At 49.0% G+C, this 22,607-nt stretch overlaps 1 protein-coding gene across 1 annotated transcript in view; it reads left to right on the top strand.

The window, feature by feature from the left end:
- CREBBP (CREB binding protein) overlaps positions 1–22,607 on the top strand; it is a 92,714-nt gene that overhangs the window by 43,893 nt on the left and 26,214 nt on the right. Inside the window, exons 14-19 of the mRNA XM_060260667.1 lie at positions 2,103–2,489; positions 5,481–5,660; positions 5,799–5,973; positions 6,332–6,450; positions 17,227–17,466; positions 17,930–18,018. Coding sequence (XP_060116650.1) covers positions 2,103–2,489; positions 5,481–5,660; positions 5,799–5,973; positions 6,332–6,450; positions 17,227–17,466; positions 17,930–18,018 — 1,190 coding nt within the window. The remainder of the gene's footprint in view (positions 1–2,102; positions 2,490–5,480; positions 5,661–5,798; positions 5,974–6,331; positions 6,451–17,226; positions 17,467–17,929; positions 18,019–22,607) is intronic.

Genomic DNA, 22,607 nt, shown 5'->3' with positions numbered 1-22,607 from the left:
TTTCAAGGACAACTCCTACAAAAGCTACGGCTGACCCATGGCCATTCCAGCAGCTGCAAGTGGAGGAGTGGGGAATCAAACTCAGGTCTCCCAGATAAGAGTCTGCACACTTAACCACTACACCACACTAGCAGCTGTCCTGAGATGTGTACATTTTCTTCGGGCAGCATGGGGATCCAGTTACCCAATGTAGCCTTTTTGCTCAGTCAGAGATTCCAGGCCACTCTGGACCAAAGTTCACTGTAATTTTGTTTCTGTTGAGAGGAGCAGTTCACATCCTGAGCAGAAAATAGCTGCTGCAATCATAAAATGGGTGGTGCAAGACCCTGCCCGGCTCCAGCTTGCTGCTGAGCCTCTGTGGGGAAGAGGTTAAGAGCAGCAGATTCTAATCCAGAGGACCACGTTTGAGTCCCTGCTTCTCCACATGAAGCCAGCTGGGTGACCTTGGGTCAGTCACAGTTCTTTCTCTGCCCCACCTACCTCACAAAGTGTCTGTTGTGGGGAGAGGAAGGGAAGGTGATTGGAAGACACTCTGAGACTCCCTTCAGGTATAAAAATGTATCATCTGCTCCTCCTTTGTGTGCTAGTGAGCAACCACTCACACACACACTCTGGGCAGCAGCACTAAAATCTGCAGTAGAATCCCTCCAGTTGCCATAGAGAGTCCAGCCTTCAGACCTCAGCTTTCAGCTATGACCACACCATTGAGAAGCTTTCCAGGAAAGATTTTGCAATTTCTGTAGCCCAAGAGAAGTCTTTCTCGCTCTGACCTACCACTGCACCCATTGCAGACTTTGCACTGCCTCGAAGAAGTCAGGTGTCTCAGTGTTGGCTTGGGAGGCTCTTAGTTGCCCCACAGGAAGGAAACCCTTCCCTCCACTTCAGCAACAAGATAATCTGGGCAGTTTCAGGTAGTCTGAGTTGGAGAGCATTATGGTGACTGTAAAAAGATAGTTTAATTCTGTCTCAGGAAGTGTGTGAGGACTGTTTAAAATACTGGACATGTTCATAATTAGCTGCCCTGAGCCTGCTCCAGCGGGGAGGGCGGGATATAAATAAATAATAATTCCAAAATAAATAATTCCCAAAATGTGGAAATATTACTACCAATACTTCATTGAAATTAATCATACACTTCTCAACTCTCCCGTGTGGGATTAAAATGTGGGATTGTGGGGGGGGGGGGGGGGGAGGGAGGGAGGGAGGGCGAAAAGGGGAGGCCCCCAGCTATTATTTCCCATGGTGGAGACCTAACCTCTGAATTCTGGAGGCCTGGTCTGCACCACAGGAGGTGAAGGCCCTTAACATTCAACTGGCCCCCACACCACCGTTCATCTGCTGAATGCTAGAAAAATATGGGCAGCGCACAGAGGCCAGGCTTTCCACCCATGTCATTTCCTGTGGGCAGCAGTCCCAGGCTTTGCAGTCTACCACCCCCAGGAGAATGTCCAGAACTTCCAATGAAGCCCTGTTGGGCAAGAGCCCACCTTCAGTCTCTGGTCATCACAGCTGCACCAACGGCTTTGGACAGCACAGGGCCTCCCCAACAGTCTTTCATGCTGGCAGGACAGTGGGAAAATTGGAGGGGGGGGCTGCAGCTGTGCCAGGCAGGCTGTTCAAACTCCTGAAAGGCTTAGCTGTGCAGCTGCAGCCCTCTTCCACCCACTGTTCTCCATGCAGGCTTGTAAAGGGTCAGAGAGGAATATGGCCATGGGGCCGTAAATGGCTTCAGGAACAAAGGTGAACTTTCCTCTGACAGGTGAATCCAGGGCTGTTCCCTGATATTCACAGGTGGATAGTGGAGTGGAGGCCAGGTCTGCTTCCCGTTGATTTTGCAGTGCTCTGCAGCTGGCTGGTGGTGTGTTGGCTCTTTAAAGGGCCCTTTATTTCCAGGGGGCTATACTGAGTCCAACTTGTCTCCCATAGGAAGCCAACCAGCTGCAGAGCTCTCCCTCTTCCCTTGTTTGCTGATCCAATGAGGTATCTGAAATGCCAGCTGGACTGCCCAGCCCTCGTGGCGACTCCTGTGCTGCGGTGACTCTGCTCTTGTGCTTTCCTGTGTAAATGGATCTGTTGTGTTTGATGCCCCTTCCTCCTAACAGGGACAAGTTCCTGGCGCAGCTCTTCCTAACTCTGTGACGACACTAGAACCACAGAGCAGCCAGCTCTCGTGTCCTCCAGCGCCCCAGCTGCCCCTGCATCAGCCAGTGCCTCCTTTGGCTAGCGTGCCATCCGTTCAGCACCAGACCCCTCCACAGCCAGCAGTGCCTGCCCAGCCAGCCACCCCCGTCTCTGCTTCAGGACAAGCCCCCACCCCAGTCGCTGGCTCCGTTCCAAATGCCACGCAGATGCAAAGCACACCTTCCGGGCAAGCAGCTGCACAGACGCAAGTCACGCCACAGCCTCAGACTCCAGTGCAGCCCCCCTCTGTGCCAACGCCTCAGCCTCCCCAGCAGCAGCCAACCTCCGCCCAGGCCCCTGGCACACCTGTGAGTAGACGGTTCTTTTCCTTGGCTGAAACTACCCCTGGTTTGGAAAGCCCCAGCAGCCTGTAGTGCTGGGAAAGGACAGGAGTCAAGGGAAGCCTGCTCTGGAGCGAAAAGGCTGTGACTCCATGATGGAAGCATTCTCCCCATGTTGAGATCTCAGGGTCTTTTCCAGTGTTGAAGTTCAGGCATAGAATCCTTGGGACAGGGAATGTCTAGAAGAGTGCTTCTGAATGGGTCCTCGTCCTCTTGGAGTGGAGTGCCTCAAAGATCTGTCCTGGGACCTGTTTTGTTCAGCATCTTTATACATGATTTGGATGAATTAGTAGAGAGAATGCTTATTAAACTTGCAGATGATACTAAATTGGGAGGGGTCTACATTTAGGTAGGAAAAATCAAATGCATAATTATAGGATGAGGGGGGCTTGACTAGGCAGTAGTCTGTGCAAAAAGGATCTGGGGGTCTTAGTGGACCCTATGCTGAACGTGAACCAGCAGTGTGATGTGGTAGCTAAAAAGGCAAATGAGATTTTGGGCTGTGTCAACAGAAGAAGAAGATGATATTGGATTTATATCCCGCCCTCCACTTCGAAGAGTCTCAGAGCGGCTCACAATCTCCTTTACCTTCCTCCCCCACAACAGATACCCTGTGAGGTGTGTGGGGCTGGAGAGGGCTCTCACAGCAGCTGCCCTTTCAAAGACAACTTCTGCCAGAGCTATGGCTGACCCAAGGCCATGCCAGCAGGTGCAAGTGGAGGAGTGGGGAATCAAACCCAGTTCTCCCAGATAAGAGTCCGCACACTTAACCACTACACCAAACTGGCTCTCCTACCGAAATATGTTGTGTCCTACAGAAATATGTTGTGTTCAGTTTTTGGCATCACAATGTAAGAAGGATCTAGACTAGCTGGAAGCTGTCCAGAGGAGGGCGACGAAGATGGTGAGGGGTCTGGAGACCAAGTCCTTTGAGGAAAGCTTGAAAGAGCTGGGTATGCTTAGCCTGGAGAGGAGGTGGCTGAGAGGTGATGTGATCACTGTCTTCAAGTACTTGAAGGGTTGTCTTATAGAGGATGGTGTGGAGTTGTGTTTTGATGCCCCAGAAAGGTATACCAGAACCAATGGGTTGAAATTAAATCAAAATAGTTTTTGGCTGAACATCAGGAATAACTTCCTGACAGTGGTTCCTCAGTGGAACAGGCTTCCTCCTGGGGAGATGGTGAGCTCTCCTTTTTTGGAAGTTTTTAAGCAGAGGCTTCGTGGCAATGCGGATTCTGTGAATTTGGGCATATCATGAGAAGGAGAGCAGGAAGGGTTGCATCAGTGCTTAGTCCTCGTGGCCCTTTCTTACGCACCCTGGGAAATGCTGATGACCACTTTGGGGCCAGGCAGCAGTTTTTGCCAGAGATCCTGGAGGGTTTTTTTTTTTTGGGGGGGGGGGGTTTGCCATCTTCTGGGTGTGGAGCAGGGGCCACTGAGGGGGGGGGGAAGATATTTGTGAGTTTCCTGCATTGTGCAGGGGGTTCGACCAGATGACCCTGGAGATCATTTTTAAAAACCGGTTTGTGGCCATTTTGAAGCCAAGGGGAAAAAACAGAATTGGGGGAGTAGGAAGGAAGTGGATGGAGTACGGACTTCCTTAGCAATCCTAGCCTCATTTTTCTGCTTTAACAACAAAAGATGCATCATTTATAACACGCATGCAATCTACTTATGTTATTAATGACATTTATTGTTTGTTATTAATGAAGTGTTGTGCCAGTGGAACTGCAGCTGTGCCCAGCCTGTCAAGAGAGCTGCAGACTGCTACACCCTGTGCTCTTTGGTTTTTTAAGCTTTTCTGTAGCAGGAACTTTGTATATTAGGAGTTCCTGCTACACAAAAGCCCCAGGTATGCTTAAACAATCAAAATCCGCAGATACAGGCCCCTACACGGCACAGGGTGCAGCAGTCTGCACTTTTCTGCACACGCCCTTGATGTGCTCAGTCCTCCAAGAGCTCACAGTAAGCCCTGCAAGGGCTCATAACTCCTGGCTGCCAGACAATTTTAGGATCTCCTGGCTGTAATACACTGACATTTTGTAATTACTGTTATTATTATCCGTAATATCAGTTGTTCTCATAAATGTGAATTTCCTGCCCAAAATTGTGCTTAGAGGTGCTGAGCCCCGCTAGCCTCCCTGTGTGAGCCCCCTCCCCATTCTCCCCTGGCCACATAGCCAGTAAAAAACCTCACCCTGTCCCAATAGCTTTCTTTTTTAATCTGCTGACAATGGCACTATTATCTGTTTCTTTTATTTGAAGCATTTTTCTGCTGCTGCCTTTCAACCCCATCAGGGTCCACATTAAAACAATTAAGGGTAAAAATATAAATTCCCATTAAAAACACATAAACAATACTAGAAGGAGAGCCAGTCAACTTTGGGGGGGGGGGTATGCCAGATGAAACAAAGGAGTCTTCCACCTGCTGGTGAAAGACCTGATAGAGGGAAACAGACAGAAGTCCCCAGGGAATGAGTTCTGAAGTTTTGGTGCCATAACAAAGAAGGTCCTTCTCAAGGTACTATCCTGGTTCTGACCCAGTTTGCACCAAAGGAGCCCAAAACTGGATACAGTTTTCCTCCATGAATCTTGGCTTTTTTAGTAGCTTAGCTCAAGCACTGAGCCCAGCACTGCCAGGCAAAGAAAGTGAGCGGTGGGTGGGGGACCAAATCTGTAACATACACCAAAGCAGAACATATTAGGCAGCCAGGTGCACCCCAAGGTGTGTACCCCCTCAGTAAGCATGACTGCTGCTGAGAGCTCCCTACTAGGATGGCGTTTGTGTCCTGTGAGCTGAATCTTCCCCATGTTCATCTTTCAGCCTGCTTTCTGAGTACAGGGGGATGCACTGTCCAGAAGACAGACATCATCTGGTCACGGTTACCCGTGGTGTGTCCCTTGTTCCATGCAAGCATGCTCCATCAGTTCTTTGTGTCCTCTTTTTCTCGTTATCAGCTGTCCCAAGCAGCTGCAAGCATTGACAACCGGGTGCCAACACCAGGCTCTGCTGCCAGTGCTGATGTCAACACCCAGCAGCTTGGGCATGACACACATGGGCAAGAGTTGAAAGCAGAAGTCAAGACTGAAAGGACAGAGCTGGAGTGTGGGGAAGCCCCAATGGAGCCCAAGCCTGAGGTATGTGGTTTCCAAGTACAGCCGTTGTTGGGAGGCGAAGGACAAGGGGCCTCTGTCTCCCTTCCTTAACTGGGACATGTGCTTGGCCATGTTGACTGGCACTGCAGGTGAGATGATGTTTTGTCTGTTCTGCTTCAGTTGGAGGAGGCCTTGCAAGGGCCTGCACAAGCCAAAGAAGAAGCCAGTGGTCTAGAGCTCAGGCAAGAGCCAATGGAAATAGAGGGAAAGAAGCCAGATCTAAAAGAGGAAGATGACAGCGGCTGTACTGGTGCCCCTTCGCAGTCCACATCACCCTCTCAGCCAAGGAAGAAGAGTATGTCAGCAGCCCTTCCATTCCTGTTTCTTTTGTACTCCATCACTGTTCTGGGCATGTTAATGCGGTGTAAGAGCACCTTGGTCGGTGAGAAGGGTGCTTCCGCTGCTCAGCATGCTGTCTCAGGTGGGTGGCGGGGCAGATGTCTTGAGTGCTGTGGGCACTTAGCTTCTGGCAGCCACCTCTGTTTGGGGCAGCTCACTTTTGCCCGTTGTAGCTAAAAGCCATGCAGGACCTTTCTAAGTCTCCTTTAAAGTCCAGTTTGTGGCCATCCTGTGACTTCATTGGTTCAGGGACAAGGAAATGACTCTAGATCTTTGGGGTGATTTGCATTAACTGACTGGAATGTTTTTCACAGTTTTTAAACCTGAGGAGCTGCGTCAGGCTCTCATGCCTACCCTGGAAGCGTTGTATAGGCAGGACCCTGAGTCTCTGCCTTTCAGGCAGCCGGTGGATCCTCAGCTCCTGGGTATTCCGGTGAGTCCTTTGGGGTGATGTTTTCTGCTTTGCGTGAGACAGCCATGTGATGAAAACCTCCTAGATTATTGGCTAGGGAATCAGAGCCTTATCAAAGGCAGGGTAAGGAATGGAGGAGGGATGTGGCTGAACGGGCAGGGCAGCTGTCTCCTTTGGGGGACTTGTCTTGTCTGGATGCTGCCGGAGTTTTCCCCATGCCTCATACCCACTGCAACTCCTGCTTGAGAGAGAGGGGCTCATAAAAGGGCTGAGGATTCGCTTCTGCATTCTTTCTGGTGGGAAAGTGATGTCGGAATGACCCCAAATAGGTGATCCATATGAGGGGAAAGAATACTAAGGGTTAAAACATTGCTGCCTGTTGTTGGGTTGGGGGAGCAGAGATGTGATTTGGATGACTCTTTGTTCCAGGCTTCAAAGCCTTCAGTGGTTTGGACCCAAGGCTGCTGACTCTCTTCTCAGATGCTGCAGTCAGGGCCATCAGGAATAGCAGTTCATACATCTTGGTTTTTAAAAAAGAACTTATTGGGTGATAGCAGACAGGCGGTTTGAGCTGCCCCGGGGACAGGGGGCAGGTGGATCCAAAAAGCACATCCACACGCGCACATCTGCCTGCCGTCCCCATCCTGCACACAGCCCCTCCAGGGCCAGATCGAAGCCGCCTCAGAAAGGTACCCCTTACAAAGTGGTCCCTAAATTCTGAGGCGGCTCCAAGGCACTTCCCCGGCCGCCTGGATGGAGCGCCTGAGAGGCTCACGAGCGCTCCGGAAGTGCCTTCAGAGCTCATGCAACCTGTCCCTGTTGCAGCACAGGCCAAGGGCCGTCTGGAGGCTCCTGGCTCTCCTTTTCCAGCCAGCTTGCTGCCATCCTCAGCTATTGGCCATAGTTTCTAAAGATCAAGAATTACTTTTGTTCTGACAAACGGAAGATGTACTAAGCAACTATATGTTTTCAAAAATGAACCTGTAGCAAGTAATAGTATAATTGAATTATTGGCTAATTAAGTTGGGGAGTATAAATTAGTGGGTGGCTGGGGCTTAGAATTTAATTGGCCATTAGGGGGAAATTGATTATTTATTAGCTAATTAATTAATTGGATTGAAATTAAAAGGGGTTTTAAAATTAATTAACCATTTAGGGGAGGTTAATTGACAGGGGCTGATAGATTGACTGGGGAGGGTGTTCTTAGTTAGCAAGGGCAGGAACAGAAGAAATCAGAAACTAGAATACAGGATTGTAGCAGGGCATCCTATATATTGGTCTGAGGCAACTGCGGAGACCAGTGGGGGAATGACTGGCCTGGAGATCCCAGTACTCCTGGGGAGGGGAAGGTACGACGGTGGGAACAGACATAAATGTAAGGGAAGGCGGCTGAGACATGAGGGTGCTCGGCCCCCTTCCAGTCTGCGTCCCATCCCAATGGTGACAGGTGGTGGGGTCAGGTTGAATTACTCGCCTTCGTCACTGGTGTTATGTAAGACCTCAGTCCTTTGGGATTTCCTGTGTGAACAGGATATGGACCTGGCATGCATGACTGAGACCTGGGTGTGTGATGGGGAGATGGTAGCGTCCCCCCCCCCACAGGGTACTCAGTCTTTCACCAGTCACGGACTAGCGGGTGGGGGGGAGATGTGGCCGTATTCATAGGGGAGGCTTACTCCTTCCGAGCTCTCCCAACTCCAGAGATCGACGGCATTGACTGTGTGGGTCTGAAGTGAGATGTTGGAGAGGGTTTGGCGATCTGGCTGGTGTACTGACCACCTAATGCACCAGCTAGCGCCTTATCATCCCTGATGGAGGCTGCAACGGGCTGGGCATTGGAACACCCAAGGCTCTTAATCCTGGGTGATTTCAGTGTCCATGCTGATGACGCGAACTCCATGGCTACGCTAGGACTCTCTCCATTTGTAACAACACCCACACATCAGGCCGGGCACATGCTGGACTTGATCTTTGCATCGGGGGTTACAGTGGACCAAATTACTGCAGATGCAGTGCCATGGTCAGACCACTATGTCCTGAAGGCCCGTATGGATGTGCCACCCCAAACCCGTTTAGGCGGTGAGCGTATTTTAGCTCACCCACGGAACCTAATGGACCCAGCTTGCTTTGCGGCCAAGATTGCATCTGCGAATTCATGCCCGGCTCAATTATTTAGTATTATTCGGACTCTTACAACTCTGCCACAAGGCAGACCAAATTGTAGGGAATTGGACATTGGCTGTGAGGCTTTCGCAACCTTTTTCGCAGATAAGGTCTCATCGCTCCGCCACGACCTCCCTGTCACAGTTGAAACAGTATACGAGCTCGAGGCTCCGTGCCTGTTTTCTGGATCAGCTTTAGACAGTTTTACAACACTTAGCCTGGAGGAAGTTGACAGAATTCTCTCTATTGTGCGGCCAACAACGTGTGATTTGGACCCTTGCCCATCCTGGCTGATTAAAGCGTGCTGGATGGAGCTTCGATATCATATACGGATATTGTAAATAGATCCCTCTCTGAGGGGCTCTTTCCAAGGCCCCTCAAAGAGGCAGGTAGTTCACCCCCTCTCGAAAAAACCAACATTAGACCCGGCTGAATTGGCACACTTATCGGCCGGTCTTGAATTTACCCTTTTTGGGTAAAATTATTGAGAGGGCAGTAGTGCTGCAGTTACAGAGCTTTCTGGAGGATGCTTCCATCCTAGACCCACACCAGTCCGGCTTTCGCCCGGGTCATGGGATGGAGACAGTGCTGGTCACCCTGGTGGATGATCTCCAGCGGCATCTGGATCGAGGTGGTTCGGCAGTGCTGATGTTGTTGGACCTGTCGGCAGCGTTCGACATGGTTGACCATCAGTTGCTGGTCCACTGCCTTGCTGACACAGGGATCCAGGGGTTGGCCCTGCAATGGCTCTCCTTCTTTCTCTTCAGTCAGGGACAAAGGGTGGCGATCAGGGGACAATGTCCCAGAGACATGCGCTTTATTGTGGGGTGCCTCGGGGCGATACTCTCCCCGATGTTGTTTAATATCTATATGCGCCCCCTTGCCCAGATTGTCTGGAGATATGTGCTGGGTTGCCATCAGTACGCTGATGACACCCAGCTCTATCTACTGATGGATGGCCGGCTGGCCTCTGCCCCAGAAAATTTAGTCCTGGCGTTTTAAGCCGTGGCAGGGTGGCTTAGGCTGAGTTGTCTGAAACTGAATCCGACAAAAACAGAGGTCTTTTGTCTGAGTCATGGCGGTCTGGGAAAGAAATCCCTCTACCGGCTTTTGATGGGGCACCACTGATATCGGCGGCCAAAGTCAGAAGCTTGGGGGTGCTGTTGGAGCCCACATTGGCAATGGAGACCCAGATAGCAGTCACTTTGAAATCTGCCTTTTTTCACCTTAGGCGGGTACGACAGTTGGTCCCCTTCTTTGAGCGCAGTGACCTAGCAACTGTGATCCATGCAACAGTCACCTCGAGACTAGACTACTGCAATGCCCTCTACATGGGGCTGCCGTTGTCTTGTATCCGGAAACTGCCGTTGGTGCAGAATGCGGCAGCCAGGCTGTTGTTGGGTCTCTCTATAAGGGAGTACATACAGCTAAGGCTGCGGGAAGTGCACTGACTGCCAGTAGTATTCCGGATTCGCTACAAGGTGCTGGTTATTACCTTTAAAGCCCTATATGGCCGAGGACCTGTCTGCCTTAGGGACTGTCTTTCCCCACATGTTCCCCAGAGGGTACTCAGATCTGGGACACAGAACTTATTGTCAATCCCCAGCCCGAGGAAGACGAGACTGAAGGCTACCAGAGAAAGAGCCTTCTAAATTGCAGCCCCCCACTGGTAGAACCAACTTCCAGAAGAAGGAAGGGCCTTGCGGGACCTTGCTCAGTTCCACAGGGCCTGTAAAACAGCCCTAGTTCAACTTGCCTTTAGCTAAATTATAGTATAAGATGCCCAACATTGCTGAACTTAATAAAATCAACACTAGCTCCAAAATTGTTTTAAATCGTTTTAAACTGTTTTAAAATTATTTAATTGGTATTAATTAATTGTTAAAATTTTAATTGTTTATTTACTGTTGTTTTAGTTTGACTGTTGTGAGCCACCCTGAGCCTGCTTCAGCGGGGAGGGCAGGATATAAAACTGAGAAATAATTAAATTGTAGGAACATCAGAGAAGCCCTGTTGGATCAGGCCAATGGCCCCTCCAGTCCAACTGTCTGTGTCACATAAGAACACAAGAGAAGCCCTGTTGGATCAGGTCAGTGTCCCCTCCAGTCCTACACTCTGTGTCACATAAGAGAAGCCCTGTTGGATCAGGCCAATGGCCCATCCAGTCCAACACTCTGTGTCACTTAAGAACATAAGAGAAGCCATGTTGGATCAGGCCAATGGCCCATCCAGTCCAACACTCTGTGTCACACATAAGAGAAGCCCTGTTGGATCAGGCAAATGGCCCATCCAGTCCAACACTCTGTGTCATATAAGAAAAGCCCTGTTGGATCAGGCCAATGGCCCATCCAGTCCAACACTCTGTTGGATCAGGCCAGTGGCCCCTCCAGTCCTACACTCTGTGTCACATAAGAGAAGCCCTGTTGGATCAGGCCAATGGCCCATCCAGTCCAACACTGTGTCACTTAAGAACATAAGAGAAGCCCTGTTGGATCAGGCCAGTGGCCCCTCCAGTCCAACTCTTTGTGTCACATAAGAACATAAGAGAAGCCCTGTTGGATCAGGCCAATGGCCCCTCCAGTCCAACTCTTTGTGTCACATAAGAACATAAGAGAAGCCCTGTTGGATCAGGCCAATGGCCCCTCCAGTCCAACACTTTGTGTCACATAAGAACATAAGAGAAGCCCTGTTGGATCAGGCCAGTGGCCCCTCCAGTCCAACACTCTGTGTCACATAAGAACAGAAGAAAAGCCCTGTTGGATCAGGCCAATGGCCCCTCCAGTCCAACACTTTGTGTCACATAAGAACATAAGAGAAGCCCTGTTGGATCAGGCCAGTGGCCCCTCCAGTCCAACACTCTGTGTCACATAAGAACATAAGAAAAGCCATGTTGGATCAGGCCAACGGCCCCTCCAGTCCAACCCTCTGTGTCACATAAGAACATAAATGAAGCCATGTTGGATCAGGCCAATGGCCCCTCCAGTCCAACACTCTGTGTCACAGAAGAACATAAGAGAAGCCATGTTGGATCAGGCCAGTGGCCCCTCCAGTCCAACACTCTGTGTCACATAAGAACATAAGAGAAGCCCTGTTGGATCAGGCCAATGGCCCCTCCAGTCCAACACTCTGTGTCACAGAAGAACATAAGAGAAGCCCTGTTGGATCAGGCCAGTGGCCCCTCCAGTCCAACACTCTGTGTCACATAAGAACAGAAGAAAAGCCCTGTTGGATCAGGCCAATGGCCCCTCCAGTCCAACACTTTGTGTCACATAAGAACATAAGAGAAGCCCTGTTGGATCAGGCCAGTGGCCCCTCCAGTCCAACACTCTGTGTCACATAAGAACATAAGAAAAGCCATGTTGGATCAGGCCAACGGCCCCTCCAGTCCAACCCTCTGTGTCACATAAGAACATAAATGAAGCCATGTTGGATCAGGCCAATGGCCCCTCCAGTCCAACACTCTGTGTCACAGAAGAACATAAGAGAAGCCATGTTGGATCAGGCCAGTGGCCCCTCCAGTCCAACACTCTGTGTCACAGAAGAAGATAAGAGAAGCCCTGTTGGATCAGGCCAATGGCCCATCCAGTCCAACACTCTGTGTCACACAGTGGCCAAAAAACCCAGGTGCCATCAGGAGGTCCACCAATCGGGCCAGGGCACTAGAAGCCCTCTCACTGTTTGCCCCCCCCCCCAAAGCACCAAGAATACAGAGCATCACTGCCCCAGACAGAGATGTACTAATCGATTATATAATATGCTGTGGCTAATAGCCACTGATGGATCTCTGCTCCATATGCTTATTCAGTCCTCTCTTGAAGCCATCTATGCCTGTAGCTGCCACCACCTCCTGTGGCAGTGAATTCCATGTGTTACTTGCCCTTTGGGTGAAGAAGTACTTCGTTTTTTCCATTCCACCCCGACTGCTCAGCAATTTCATTGATTGTCCACAAGTTCTTGTATTGTGAGAAAGGGAGAAAGTACTTCTTTCTCTACCTTCTCTATCCCAGGCATAATATTGTATACCTCTATCTTGTCACCCCGCAGTTGACGTTTCTCCAAGCTGAAGAGCCCCAAGCACTTTAACCTTTCTTCATAGGAAAAGTGTTCCAACCCTTTAATCCTTCTAGTTGCCCTTAATGATCACATGTGAGCTTTAGATCTCCTACTAAAAGCCGTTATAAAGTTGCTCAGTATCCTCTCTGAGGTGGATGAATGTAAAGAAAGCACAGTCCTCAACCCCTCTGCTCTTTAGAACTTCCACTGTCTGAAGAATTAATTCTGTGTTTGTGATTGACCACCCCAAAACTGCCTTCGATTATTACTGTATGATTGCGGAAGGCCCTTCCTTCCCTCTCTCTTTCCAGGAGGTTAGCAGTTTTAATGGAGCTGCTAACCCAAGTGAGAAGCTCAGCTAGAAAAGGCCTCTCCAGTTTTTGACCCACTTTTAAGCACCTACAGATAGACAAATGAGGACATATGAGATTCTCTGGTTTTGACAGCTACTGTGTGAGGTGTGCTATGCATTCCCAGGTTTGCAGTTGAAAACTGACAAGAGTCCCTCTTCTGGCTAGTCCTTATCTCAGGGGTCCCTTTGACCAATCAGAAAGAGAGGGCAGGGGCTTAAGCTAATGTTCCCTCCAGAAAGATCCAAACTCCTGAATTTCCTCAGGGCTGTGTTTTGTTGTGGGTTTTTTTTTCCTGCTCATCACTTTTTGGGTTGTGTGTAGAGTTAGAAGTGGGTACAAATACTGCAGGCAGTAAAAATTAGGCAGCATGCCCTGTGGAGGCAGGGGGCAGATGACCCTGAAATGGGCAATCCAGTGGAGATAGGTTTTATTTCCCCCTTGCTCAGTGGTGGGGGGTGGTTGGGCCTTTGGTACAGCATGAAAATATGGGTCCAAGCCAAAAGATTAAAGTCTGAATCCACTATAGAGGGATAATGTTGAGATGGATTTGGTGCTTTCCAGCTTTGTAGCAAAAACGCACTTGCATGCATTGAATTTCAAGTCTAGCCCAGTGAGGCTGTTCCCTTTTTGGTTGAGTTGTCATTTCATAATCTCACAGCTAGAAAACCATTGTAAACTGGGGAGAATACATCTCTTTGATCTCCTAGGAGTTGCAGTGTCTTGCATGTGGTATTTTGCTCCCCCCCCCCCCCATATAACTGTGGATTCATCAGAGTAGAAAAATAACTGTGGCAAATGAAGTGAAAGCCCCCAGGTTAGATTAATTGTGGATGAATTTTCTGTTAATGTATTTCTCCGCCCACCCCCCCACCCCCCAAAAAGGTGTTAGTTTTCCACCTGAGTGTGTCATCGTCAGTGTCTTTCAGAATGGCAGTTATTTATTTATTTGATCACTTCCGTAGGGCCTGCAAAACTGTCCTCTTCCAGCTAACTTTTTAAGATGGAACCCCTGATAACATCAATAATCACCGTGCCATCTTATACACAATTTGTTTATATTATAATGTTATATTGTTTTATTGGTTTTACTGTTTAAATTATTAATTATATTATATATTGTTTTATTGTATCATGGTCTTACCATGTCTTGTTAGCCGCCCTGAGCTTGCCTTGGCGGGGAGGGCGGGATATAAATAAAAGTTTATTATTATTATTACTTATTCCCTACAATGTAAGGCTCTTGGCAGTGTAAAAGTTGGAGTGTGCCACTGTCTTGTGGGCAGGGGAGGAGGTGGCCGAAGTGAATATGGAGGGGAGAAGGAAGGAGGAAGGTGCCGGCTGCGATGACATCCCTGGTGTTCTTTGGCATCAGCCACTGACTCAGCTGAAAAGGTGCATCTTTAAAGGAGGGGTTGGGGCTAGGCTGATGGGCATTGCTGATGGTCGGCATCTCCCAGTTGATCTTGGACCCAGAGGTTTTCCCAGATTTTTCAGTTAATTGCATAAATGGGGTGTGAGGGATGGGCAGTGCTTTTTTTGTAGAAAAAGCCCAGCAGGAGCTCATTTACGTATTTGGCCGCACCGCCTGGCCGGGGAGCTCATGGCTGCCATATGGCAGATCGGTGGCTGGCCCAAGCGGAGCTCCGCTTCTGTGGCTCTCCTGGGGATGGGACATGCCAGGGGTTCCAGAGTTAAAACCAGTAAAATGGGGAGAGCCAGCAACCCACACAGAACTTTGAAGAGCATGACCCATTAGTAAAAATATCTGGGCCTGTGGATCTTTCGATAAAAATTGCCTCCATTTCATAAGGGTGCTCTCGTTTTGTGCAAGCTCTGGTGCAGAAAGTCCCAGTGTAGCCTTAATCACTTGTTGCCTTCATACCTGGTGACAACAGGAGAGGCTGATTGTCATGACTGTGCCAGTGCTTTGCACCTTGCGTATGAGAGACAAGTTCTGCCTCAGTTGGATGGAGGACAGCAGAGAGACCGGTGGCACCAAGGCATTTAAGACATGGGGGGAGGGGGGGAATAAGCTAAGCTGAGTGAAGCAGAACAGTAGCTGCTACTGTGCAACCGATCTTTGCCACGTTTAGGATTTGGAAAGAGACAGGCTTTATGTAGGGTTGCTGAAATTGTGACTGAATTCATTATTTCACTTGTCTAATTTATGCAACCATAATTTATGTCAAGCTCATTTGTTATGAGGGCCAAATCTGACCTTGTTGGGCTGGGCCACCTGTCATAAAATGTAATGCCAGGTAGAGGAGATACAGACTTTATAAACACAATTAAAGACAAACACAATTAAAGATTTTTTTTAAAAAAAACTGAAAATAAAACATGCTTAAAAGATTAGCACTCTTGCAATATTTTGTTTATTTAACACTTTCTGATAATTGACCCCTCTTGCTCTGCATTATTGCATCACCATCTGGAGACAATGTCTGTGCTGTAGCAATCTGGAGTATGTTGTTCAGGTGTAAATCTGCCAGTTGCCAACCTACTTTTGATTTATTGGCATTCATTACAGAAATCTCATAATCAGTGCTTTGAGCCTAGGACCCAGGGGAAAACATGAAATGGTTGGGCATTGTGAGCTATTGTACATAAGTTGATTGTGTGCTGGTAAGCCAATGGAGAAAATGGAGGTTTTGTTCTATAGCTCCTGTGTGATTGAGCAAGCTTAGCAAAGCAGTTGGTGATGCAGAAGGATGCAAGAGAGAGAGAAGGAAGCAGATGACAGTGAGTTGCTCGCAGGCCTGATAGGAGCCTCAGGGGGCCTGATCCAGCCCTCAGGCTGCATGTTTGACACTCCTGTATTAGAGAATCTAGAACTGGGTGGCCAAACTTGTTTAACGCAAGAGCCACATAGAATAAATGTCAGATGTTTGAGAGCCGCAAGACATAAGCACTAGATGGTTGAGACCCACAAGACAGGGATGGAGAGGTGGAAAGAAAGCAACTAGCTTTAAGTGATTCTCCAAGCTGGCCAATGGGGTGGTGGAGGCTTCAAGAGCCACACAACATGTGTGAAAGAGCTACATGTAGCTCCTGAGCCACAGTTTGGCCACCCCTGACCTAGAACATTGCTGTAGCAAACTATAAACTTGAATAGTTTTTTGTTTTTAAAGACAGGTGGCTGTGCTTCCCTGGCAGGACAGCAGCAGCTATAGGCCCCAAGGCAGGGCAAGGCAGATAAACGGTATATATTGTGCAGGTGTAGATAACACAAATGAGATGGCTGGACAGCGTTACTGATATGACTAACATGAATTCGAGCAGACTTCAGAGGATGGTGAAAGACAGGAGGGCCTGGTGTGACTTGGTCTGTGGAGTCGCAAATAGTCGGAGTTGACTGTGCGACTGAACAATAAAAAGATAACACAGTTCCAGTCATCCGAACCACCAGAAGACAGGGCAAAATCTGTTCCTCAGAATGTGGCCAAAAGATGTGCCCTGCTGAACCAGACCACTGATCCATCTAGAGGTCAAGCCCATCCCCCCAGTGCTGCAGCCCAGCACCAGTGTTCAGAAGCTTCATGCCTCTGGGTGTGGAGGTTTCCTTAAGTCACAGTGGCCCGTGGCCAGCCGCCGTTGGCCCTCTCCTCCGTGTATCTGTCTGAGTCCCATCACTGTGGCCACCACTGGTGTCCTCACACAGTAAATATATACCAGAATATACTCCCTTAAAAGTTCTAGTTATGGAATAGGATTCTCTTCATTTTTTTCTACCCTATCCATAATTTTATAAACCTGTATTGTGTCTCCCCTTGTCATCTTTTTTTTTTTTAATCAGTCTCAACCTTTTAGTCTTCTCTTTCAGGAAAGGTGCAGCAGCTCCTTAATCATCTTGGTTTTCTTCTTCTGCACTTCTAACCAGCTTTGCAGTACCCTTTTTTTAGTGTATTCCATTCTCAATATTTGTTTTCTTTTCCTCTTCCAGCTAAGTTTTTCTGTCACTTCTTTAGTTGAGGGTTTTCACAGATATATTTGTTTCTGAGACTTGCCCAGACTTTTAAACTGGTTCAGTCCTTTACGTAGCATTGATCAAAGGTTGGAAGAAATCCAAGATGGTGATTGCTGCCTATAGCCTACATCCATGAGGTCTTGAGGCTAAGACATGTTTCCTGTGTATATTGCTATTCATACAGCCTCTGGAATGGTTTTTAGACATTCGTCATCTAAATGTCTAACTGATGAAATGTTCCTCTTTTTTTTTAAACTAAAGGATTATTTCGACATTGTGAAGAATCCCATGGACCTTTCCACAATTAAACGCAAGCTGGATACAGGACAGTACCAAGAACCGTGGCAATATGTGGATGATGTCTGGTTAATGTTTAATAATGCCTGGCTTTATAATCGCAAGACATCAAGAGTCTATAAATTTTGCACTAAACTTGCGGAGGTCTTCGAACAAGAAATTGACCCTGTTATGCAGTCCCTGGGATACTGTTGTGGGCGCAAGGTATGTGTGTGTGTGCTCTGGAAGTGGGAAAAATTTCTTTTTGAACAAACATAATACTTTATTTTGTTGGTATATTCCTTAGTTTGCATCATGTTCTAGCCTTCTGAAACATTTAAAAAGCTTTGCTGTTAGTATTTTATGCTGTTTCTACTTTTAGTTTACCTAGGGATTTCAAAAAGCTGCTCTAGAAATATTTTGAGTAGCTACTTAAGTAATTAACCACTCTAAAAGCACCGTTATTCTGCCCAGAAAGAAGAATAACTAGCTGTTCATGGAACAATCCAGATTTAAGAGATTTTCTCTTCAGGTTTTGATTTTCTGACTTTTGTGCTTTTTGAAGTTGTTTTTCAGATGGTAGGCACCTCTGGCCTCTCAGGAGTGTGCCCTGCATGAAGCTGTTCTTGTGTGGAAACATAGTTCTTGGTCATAGCCAACACCGCCTTGTGGATTTTCTTTTTTGCAGTATGAATTTTCCCCTCAAACCTTGTGCTGCTATGGCAAACAGCTGTGTACCATTCCCCGTGATGCTGCCTACTACAGTTACCAGAATAGGTAAGTCTTAGTCGTCTTATGATCAGGACAAAGCAAGGACTAACGAGGAGACAACCACTTGCCAAGATTTCATCTTAGAACCAGCTCATAGCCACAGGAAACCTCCCCCCTACATACACATGCAGTTCTCTTCCTCCCCCCCAGTACATCTTAAGAGGATTTTTCACTGTGCTAAGAGTGGCAGCTTTTTTGAAGGGAAAAAGGCCGAACCATGGGGGAAGAAGGAGAGCCTGGGGAATTCCCTTGCTCAGCAGCGTAGCTGCACCTCCTGAGTGCTGATGCCAGCTAGGCTTGTGCATGGGGGGCAGCTGTTGTGAGTTTGTCGTTTAAGCATGGAGGTGTGTTTTATTATGCCTTAAGGAATGTGCCACAAGGGCTGTGACGAAGAGGCTCTCTACTCATTTTATTTTGGCTTTGCAAAATGTATAAGTGCTGAATGCTGTTTAGCAGTGATGGGAGGGTTGAGAAAGTTTAACTTTGGGCTGGTTCTCACACCTGCATCTTCCACCACTCCTTTTCTTCTCAGCACCACCTGGCGACCCACTTAGCCCAGCACCACCCACTGCCAAACCCCAGGCAGGGGTGAAGGGGCACATTGACATCTCGCCACATGGGTCCCAGCACTGCTCCTGCTGGACTCCTGTTCTGCTGCTGCAAACTGACAGGCGCTCCCCTCTGGGATTGTCGGCCCCCCCCCCCCCCCCGCCCTTGTGCCTGGCTGGAGGCTTCCCTGGCCTCTGACATTGAAGTTGTTCAGGTCTGCAGTGTGTTACTTCCTCAGGCAACGGGGATTGGAACCTGTGCGTCTGTCTGCCAACACACGGGCTTCTTCCGTCCCCTGCATTAGCTATGGCTCGGCTTCAGATGATCCTGGGAGTCCTCACTTTTGGTTCTGAAGACACCGGGCCCCAAAGAGCTTCTCCCAAGCACCTGTATTCCTTTCTTGACTAGCCAAGAGCTGATCTTGATACCCGTAGCCCCCACTCTAGTTCCTTCAGTGGTGGCAGCTGCTCCCTCCCTCCCTCAGCACTCAGTATAATCTTTTCTCTCAGCCTCCCAGGCTATTTCCAGAGAATGGGAATCACACTCTTCATGAGCCTGTGGAGAGAAGAATGGTTCAGCAGCAGCAGCATCTTCTGAAACAGCCTCGAGTCCTCCTTGACTCCTCTGGTAGCTGACCAACCTTCCCTGTTAAGGATCCCAAACACGTAACCTGAATGGCTCCTTCACTGTGTCTTCTTGGCATCTGTGCTCCTTCAGCAGGCCAAGGAATCATGGGGCAAACCCCATCCCTCATGCAGACTGCCTCCCAAAGGTGCAACAAGAAGGCTGCTCCTTCCTCTCCACAAGATTCTTACTTAGCCCTGCAGCTCTCTCTTGTATCCTATTCACTGGGGGTGGAGATCCCACCAAAGGAAACGGGCAGCAGAGCCTGCTCCTGTGGCAAATTCTGCCCTCATTTCTCAGTCACATCAGAAGAGCCCCACTGGCTCAGACCGTCTAGTGCAGCCTCCTGTTTAACCGTTTTCCATAGTGGGCCGGCAAACAGGTCCCCAAGGCCAAGGGGTCATTGCAGGGCTGGTCCTTCGTTGCTGGTGAGGGGGGCTGTCTCCCCCTCCCACACACTGGGCAGACTGATCCTTCTGTACAGAAGCTCAGGAAAGCTCATGCCACAGCCAAAGTGTTAGTTTGTAAGGTGCCCCAAGATTCCTGTGGCTTTGGTAGGAGCTACTTTAGAGTCTAGTGTGTCTGCAAACACTATAAATTAAGAGGGAAACCTCTGAACATCTGTAGGTTGAATTTGATCTTTTACTTGTGTTTCTAAATGGAATTCTCTTGGTTTTTGCTTAGAGGTAGTTCAGTTTGAAGAGCCCTGTGGTACAGAGTGGTAAAGCTGCAGTACTGCAGTCTGAACTCTCTGCTCACGACTTGAGTTCGATCCCAGCAGAAGCTGGTTTCAGGTAGCCGGCTCAGGTTGACTCAGCCTTCCATCCGTCCGAGGTCGGTAAAATGAGTACCCAGCTTGCTGGGGGTAAAGTGTAAATGACTGAGAAAGGCAATGGCAAACCACCCCATCAAAAGTCTGCCGTGAAAACATTGTGAAAGCAATGTCACATCAGAGTCGGAAACGATTGATGCTTTCACAGGGGACTACCTTTACCTTTAGTACAGTTTGGGGTTGTCAGCAGAACATCAGACTGTGTGGTATACAAGTTTTCAGTCGTCTTGAAATGTTATCTTTGGAGGCAGTTAGGAGGTTGCAAGAGAAGCATCAGTGCAGACTGTTTCTCCGGCAGCTCGTTCACTGGTTTCTAGAAGGCAACCTGAGAGCTGCCAAATGCCCCACCCCACAGCGCACAGCAGGGATGAGATGGTGGAGGATGGGTGGGGGGGAGGTCAGCTGATGGTCCTTCCTAACAAAGGGTAAAATAAACAATCAAAATGTCATCAAAAACAAAGGCTTGGATTCATGACCTCTTCCACATTTTACTTTGAACTAAAATTCCATTTGAGTGCTTTTAATTGATGTGCAGAAACCAGGGCCGACCCTCCCGTTAGGCAAACTAGGCGGTTGTCTCGGGCGCCGGGAGGGGCAGGGCGATGAATTGGGCTCCCCTCCCCTCCCCTCCCCCATGGCAAACACTTAGTTTGCCTGGCTGCCTGCTTTCCTCGTCGCCAGCCCTCCCTCCCTCCCTTTGCCGCCCCATTCCAGTGCCGCGGCTGCTCTGGCTTCGCGAGAAGAGACTTGGCCCCCCCCTCACTTCTGCGTCTGGGAAGGAGGGGAAGCGAACTCTCTTCCCATGGGCTCTTCAAAAGAAAAGCCTCATTGAAGCTGGGAAGAAGGGCAACGGTGGGGAAGGAGGCAGCAAAAAAAAGGGAAGGGTGGGGGGGCAAGGGATGGTGGGCGACGGGGGCTGCAGGGAAGGACCAGCTGGGGGAGCGAAGGGAAGGAGGATGGCTGTGGTGGGGTAAGGACCAGCAGGGGGGCGGGGTTGGTGAAGGGAAGGAGAGTGGCGGGGAGGGGCCAGCCTTGGCAGGGGGGGTGAAGGGAAGGAGGCTGGGGGGGGGGCAGGGAGTCTGCCTGGGACACCACCTGCCCACGGGCCAGCGCTGGCAGAAACTGTTCTTCTGAAAGGAGATAGTTGTGCTAATAGAACTGGAGGCTGCTTAGAAATATCTTCACTTCCAGTTAATTGGTGCTCCTCCATTGTTTAACATGCAGACCTCTGAACTCAACATTTATGTAGTTTCAGTAGTGAGATACCACCACAATGGAGTGCATTTTAAAAATTTCCTGTTGTATTGGCTGTTTTCCTAAGGCCAAGAAAGCTGGGAAATTGCATTTCCTCTCAATACATTTTTTTAAATAAGTTGGGGAGAGTCGGACTCAACTGTGCAGCTGAACGACAGCGAAAAAAAGAACATTGCATTTCTGTCACTCCGGCTCCATGCTTCTTGTAATTTCCTCATAAAATGTCTGTAATTAAGGTGAATCAGTTGTCTGAATCCTAGATGGCATTTTAGAATGGAAAGGGAATGATCCATATATTTCAGTTCTGCTTGGGGGATTTTCCCAGGTGTAATGGATTCTTCTGGGGCTAAAGTTCAGTTCTAGCAGCCGGGACCGGCCATCCTTGCCAGAACCATTAGCAGGTGGGGGGGGGGGCGGTGTTTGGTGGCATTTGGGTGCTTTACCGGGATTGGACAGAACTGCAGGACTTGGGTGGCTAGAAGGGGGTGAGACAGCGTGCCAGGAGAGCCTGGGGAATCACCCATCCTTGTCACACCGGTTGGTCTTTTGGCTTTGAGCAATTCCACTCACTAGTGCAGTTTGTTTTGCTTAAGTCATCCAATGAGGTTTAGGTTTTCCCAAAAGAGCACCCCCTTGCTCTCCCCATGTAATTCCAATCAACCAAAACCTCGTGGGCTTGTGCCTGCCCAAGAGTTTGGGGTGCCTCTGGCCTCCTTGAGAGGGGCTGCCCCCATGGGAGAGGCGAAGACTCAGCCTTGAAACTGGCCCATTCTTTCCCTGCAACAGACAAGGCGGAAAGGTCCCTCCTGTGTGGGGAGCTGGGTGGGTGGGTGTCCTCCTTTGATGGGTCGTCCTGTACTGGTCTCCCACAGGCTTGCTGTGTTTCTGCCTCCTGCTCGTCAGTGACTCTCACTCAGCTCTCTGCCTTTGAGTTTGTGAGGGGGGTGGGGGATTCAAAGGGGGGTGACTTGAAGGAGCCAGCCACCAGATCACCTGCTATCCTTCCCTTCTTGGGTCTCTGTGATGTTTGAGTGCTAAAACTGCCGTGGCTGCTTTTGTTCTTCTCTTTGTGTTGTTTGTGAAGTTTCTTGTGCTTTTGTGTATGGCAACAGCCTGTGTTGTGTTGCCTTTTGCCATGTTCTTCTCATCCTTTCCAAACATTTATTCAGCATTCAACTGGACCGAGACAATTTCACTTCCAGTTCAGGCCAATCAAAAATGTGTAGATATGAGATTTTTTCAAATGCAGATTGTATCTGAAAGGAAACTTCTGCTTCAGTAAAGTCATAGGGCTGACTGGTCTGCTGTCTAGTTAACAACTGTAAGAAGCTTCTCT

This window comes from Heteronotia binoei, chromosome 20, assembly GCF_032191835.1.
Source record: "Heteronotia binoei isolate CCM8104 ecotype False Entrance Well chromosome 20, APGP_CSIRO_Hbin_v1, whole genome shotgun sequence".
NCBI classification, from domain to species: domain Eukaryota; kingdom Metazoa; phylum Chordata; class Lepidosauria; order Squamata; family Gekkonidae; genus Heteronotia; species Heteronotia binoei.
Note: the sequence above shows the minus strand (reverse complement) of the source record. Positions and strands in the feature narration are given on the sequence as shown.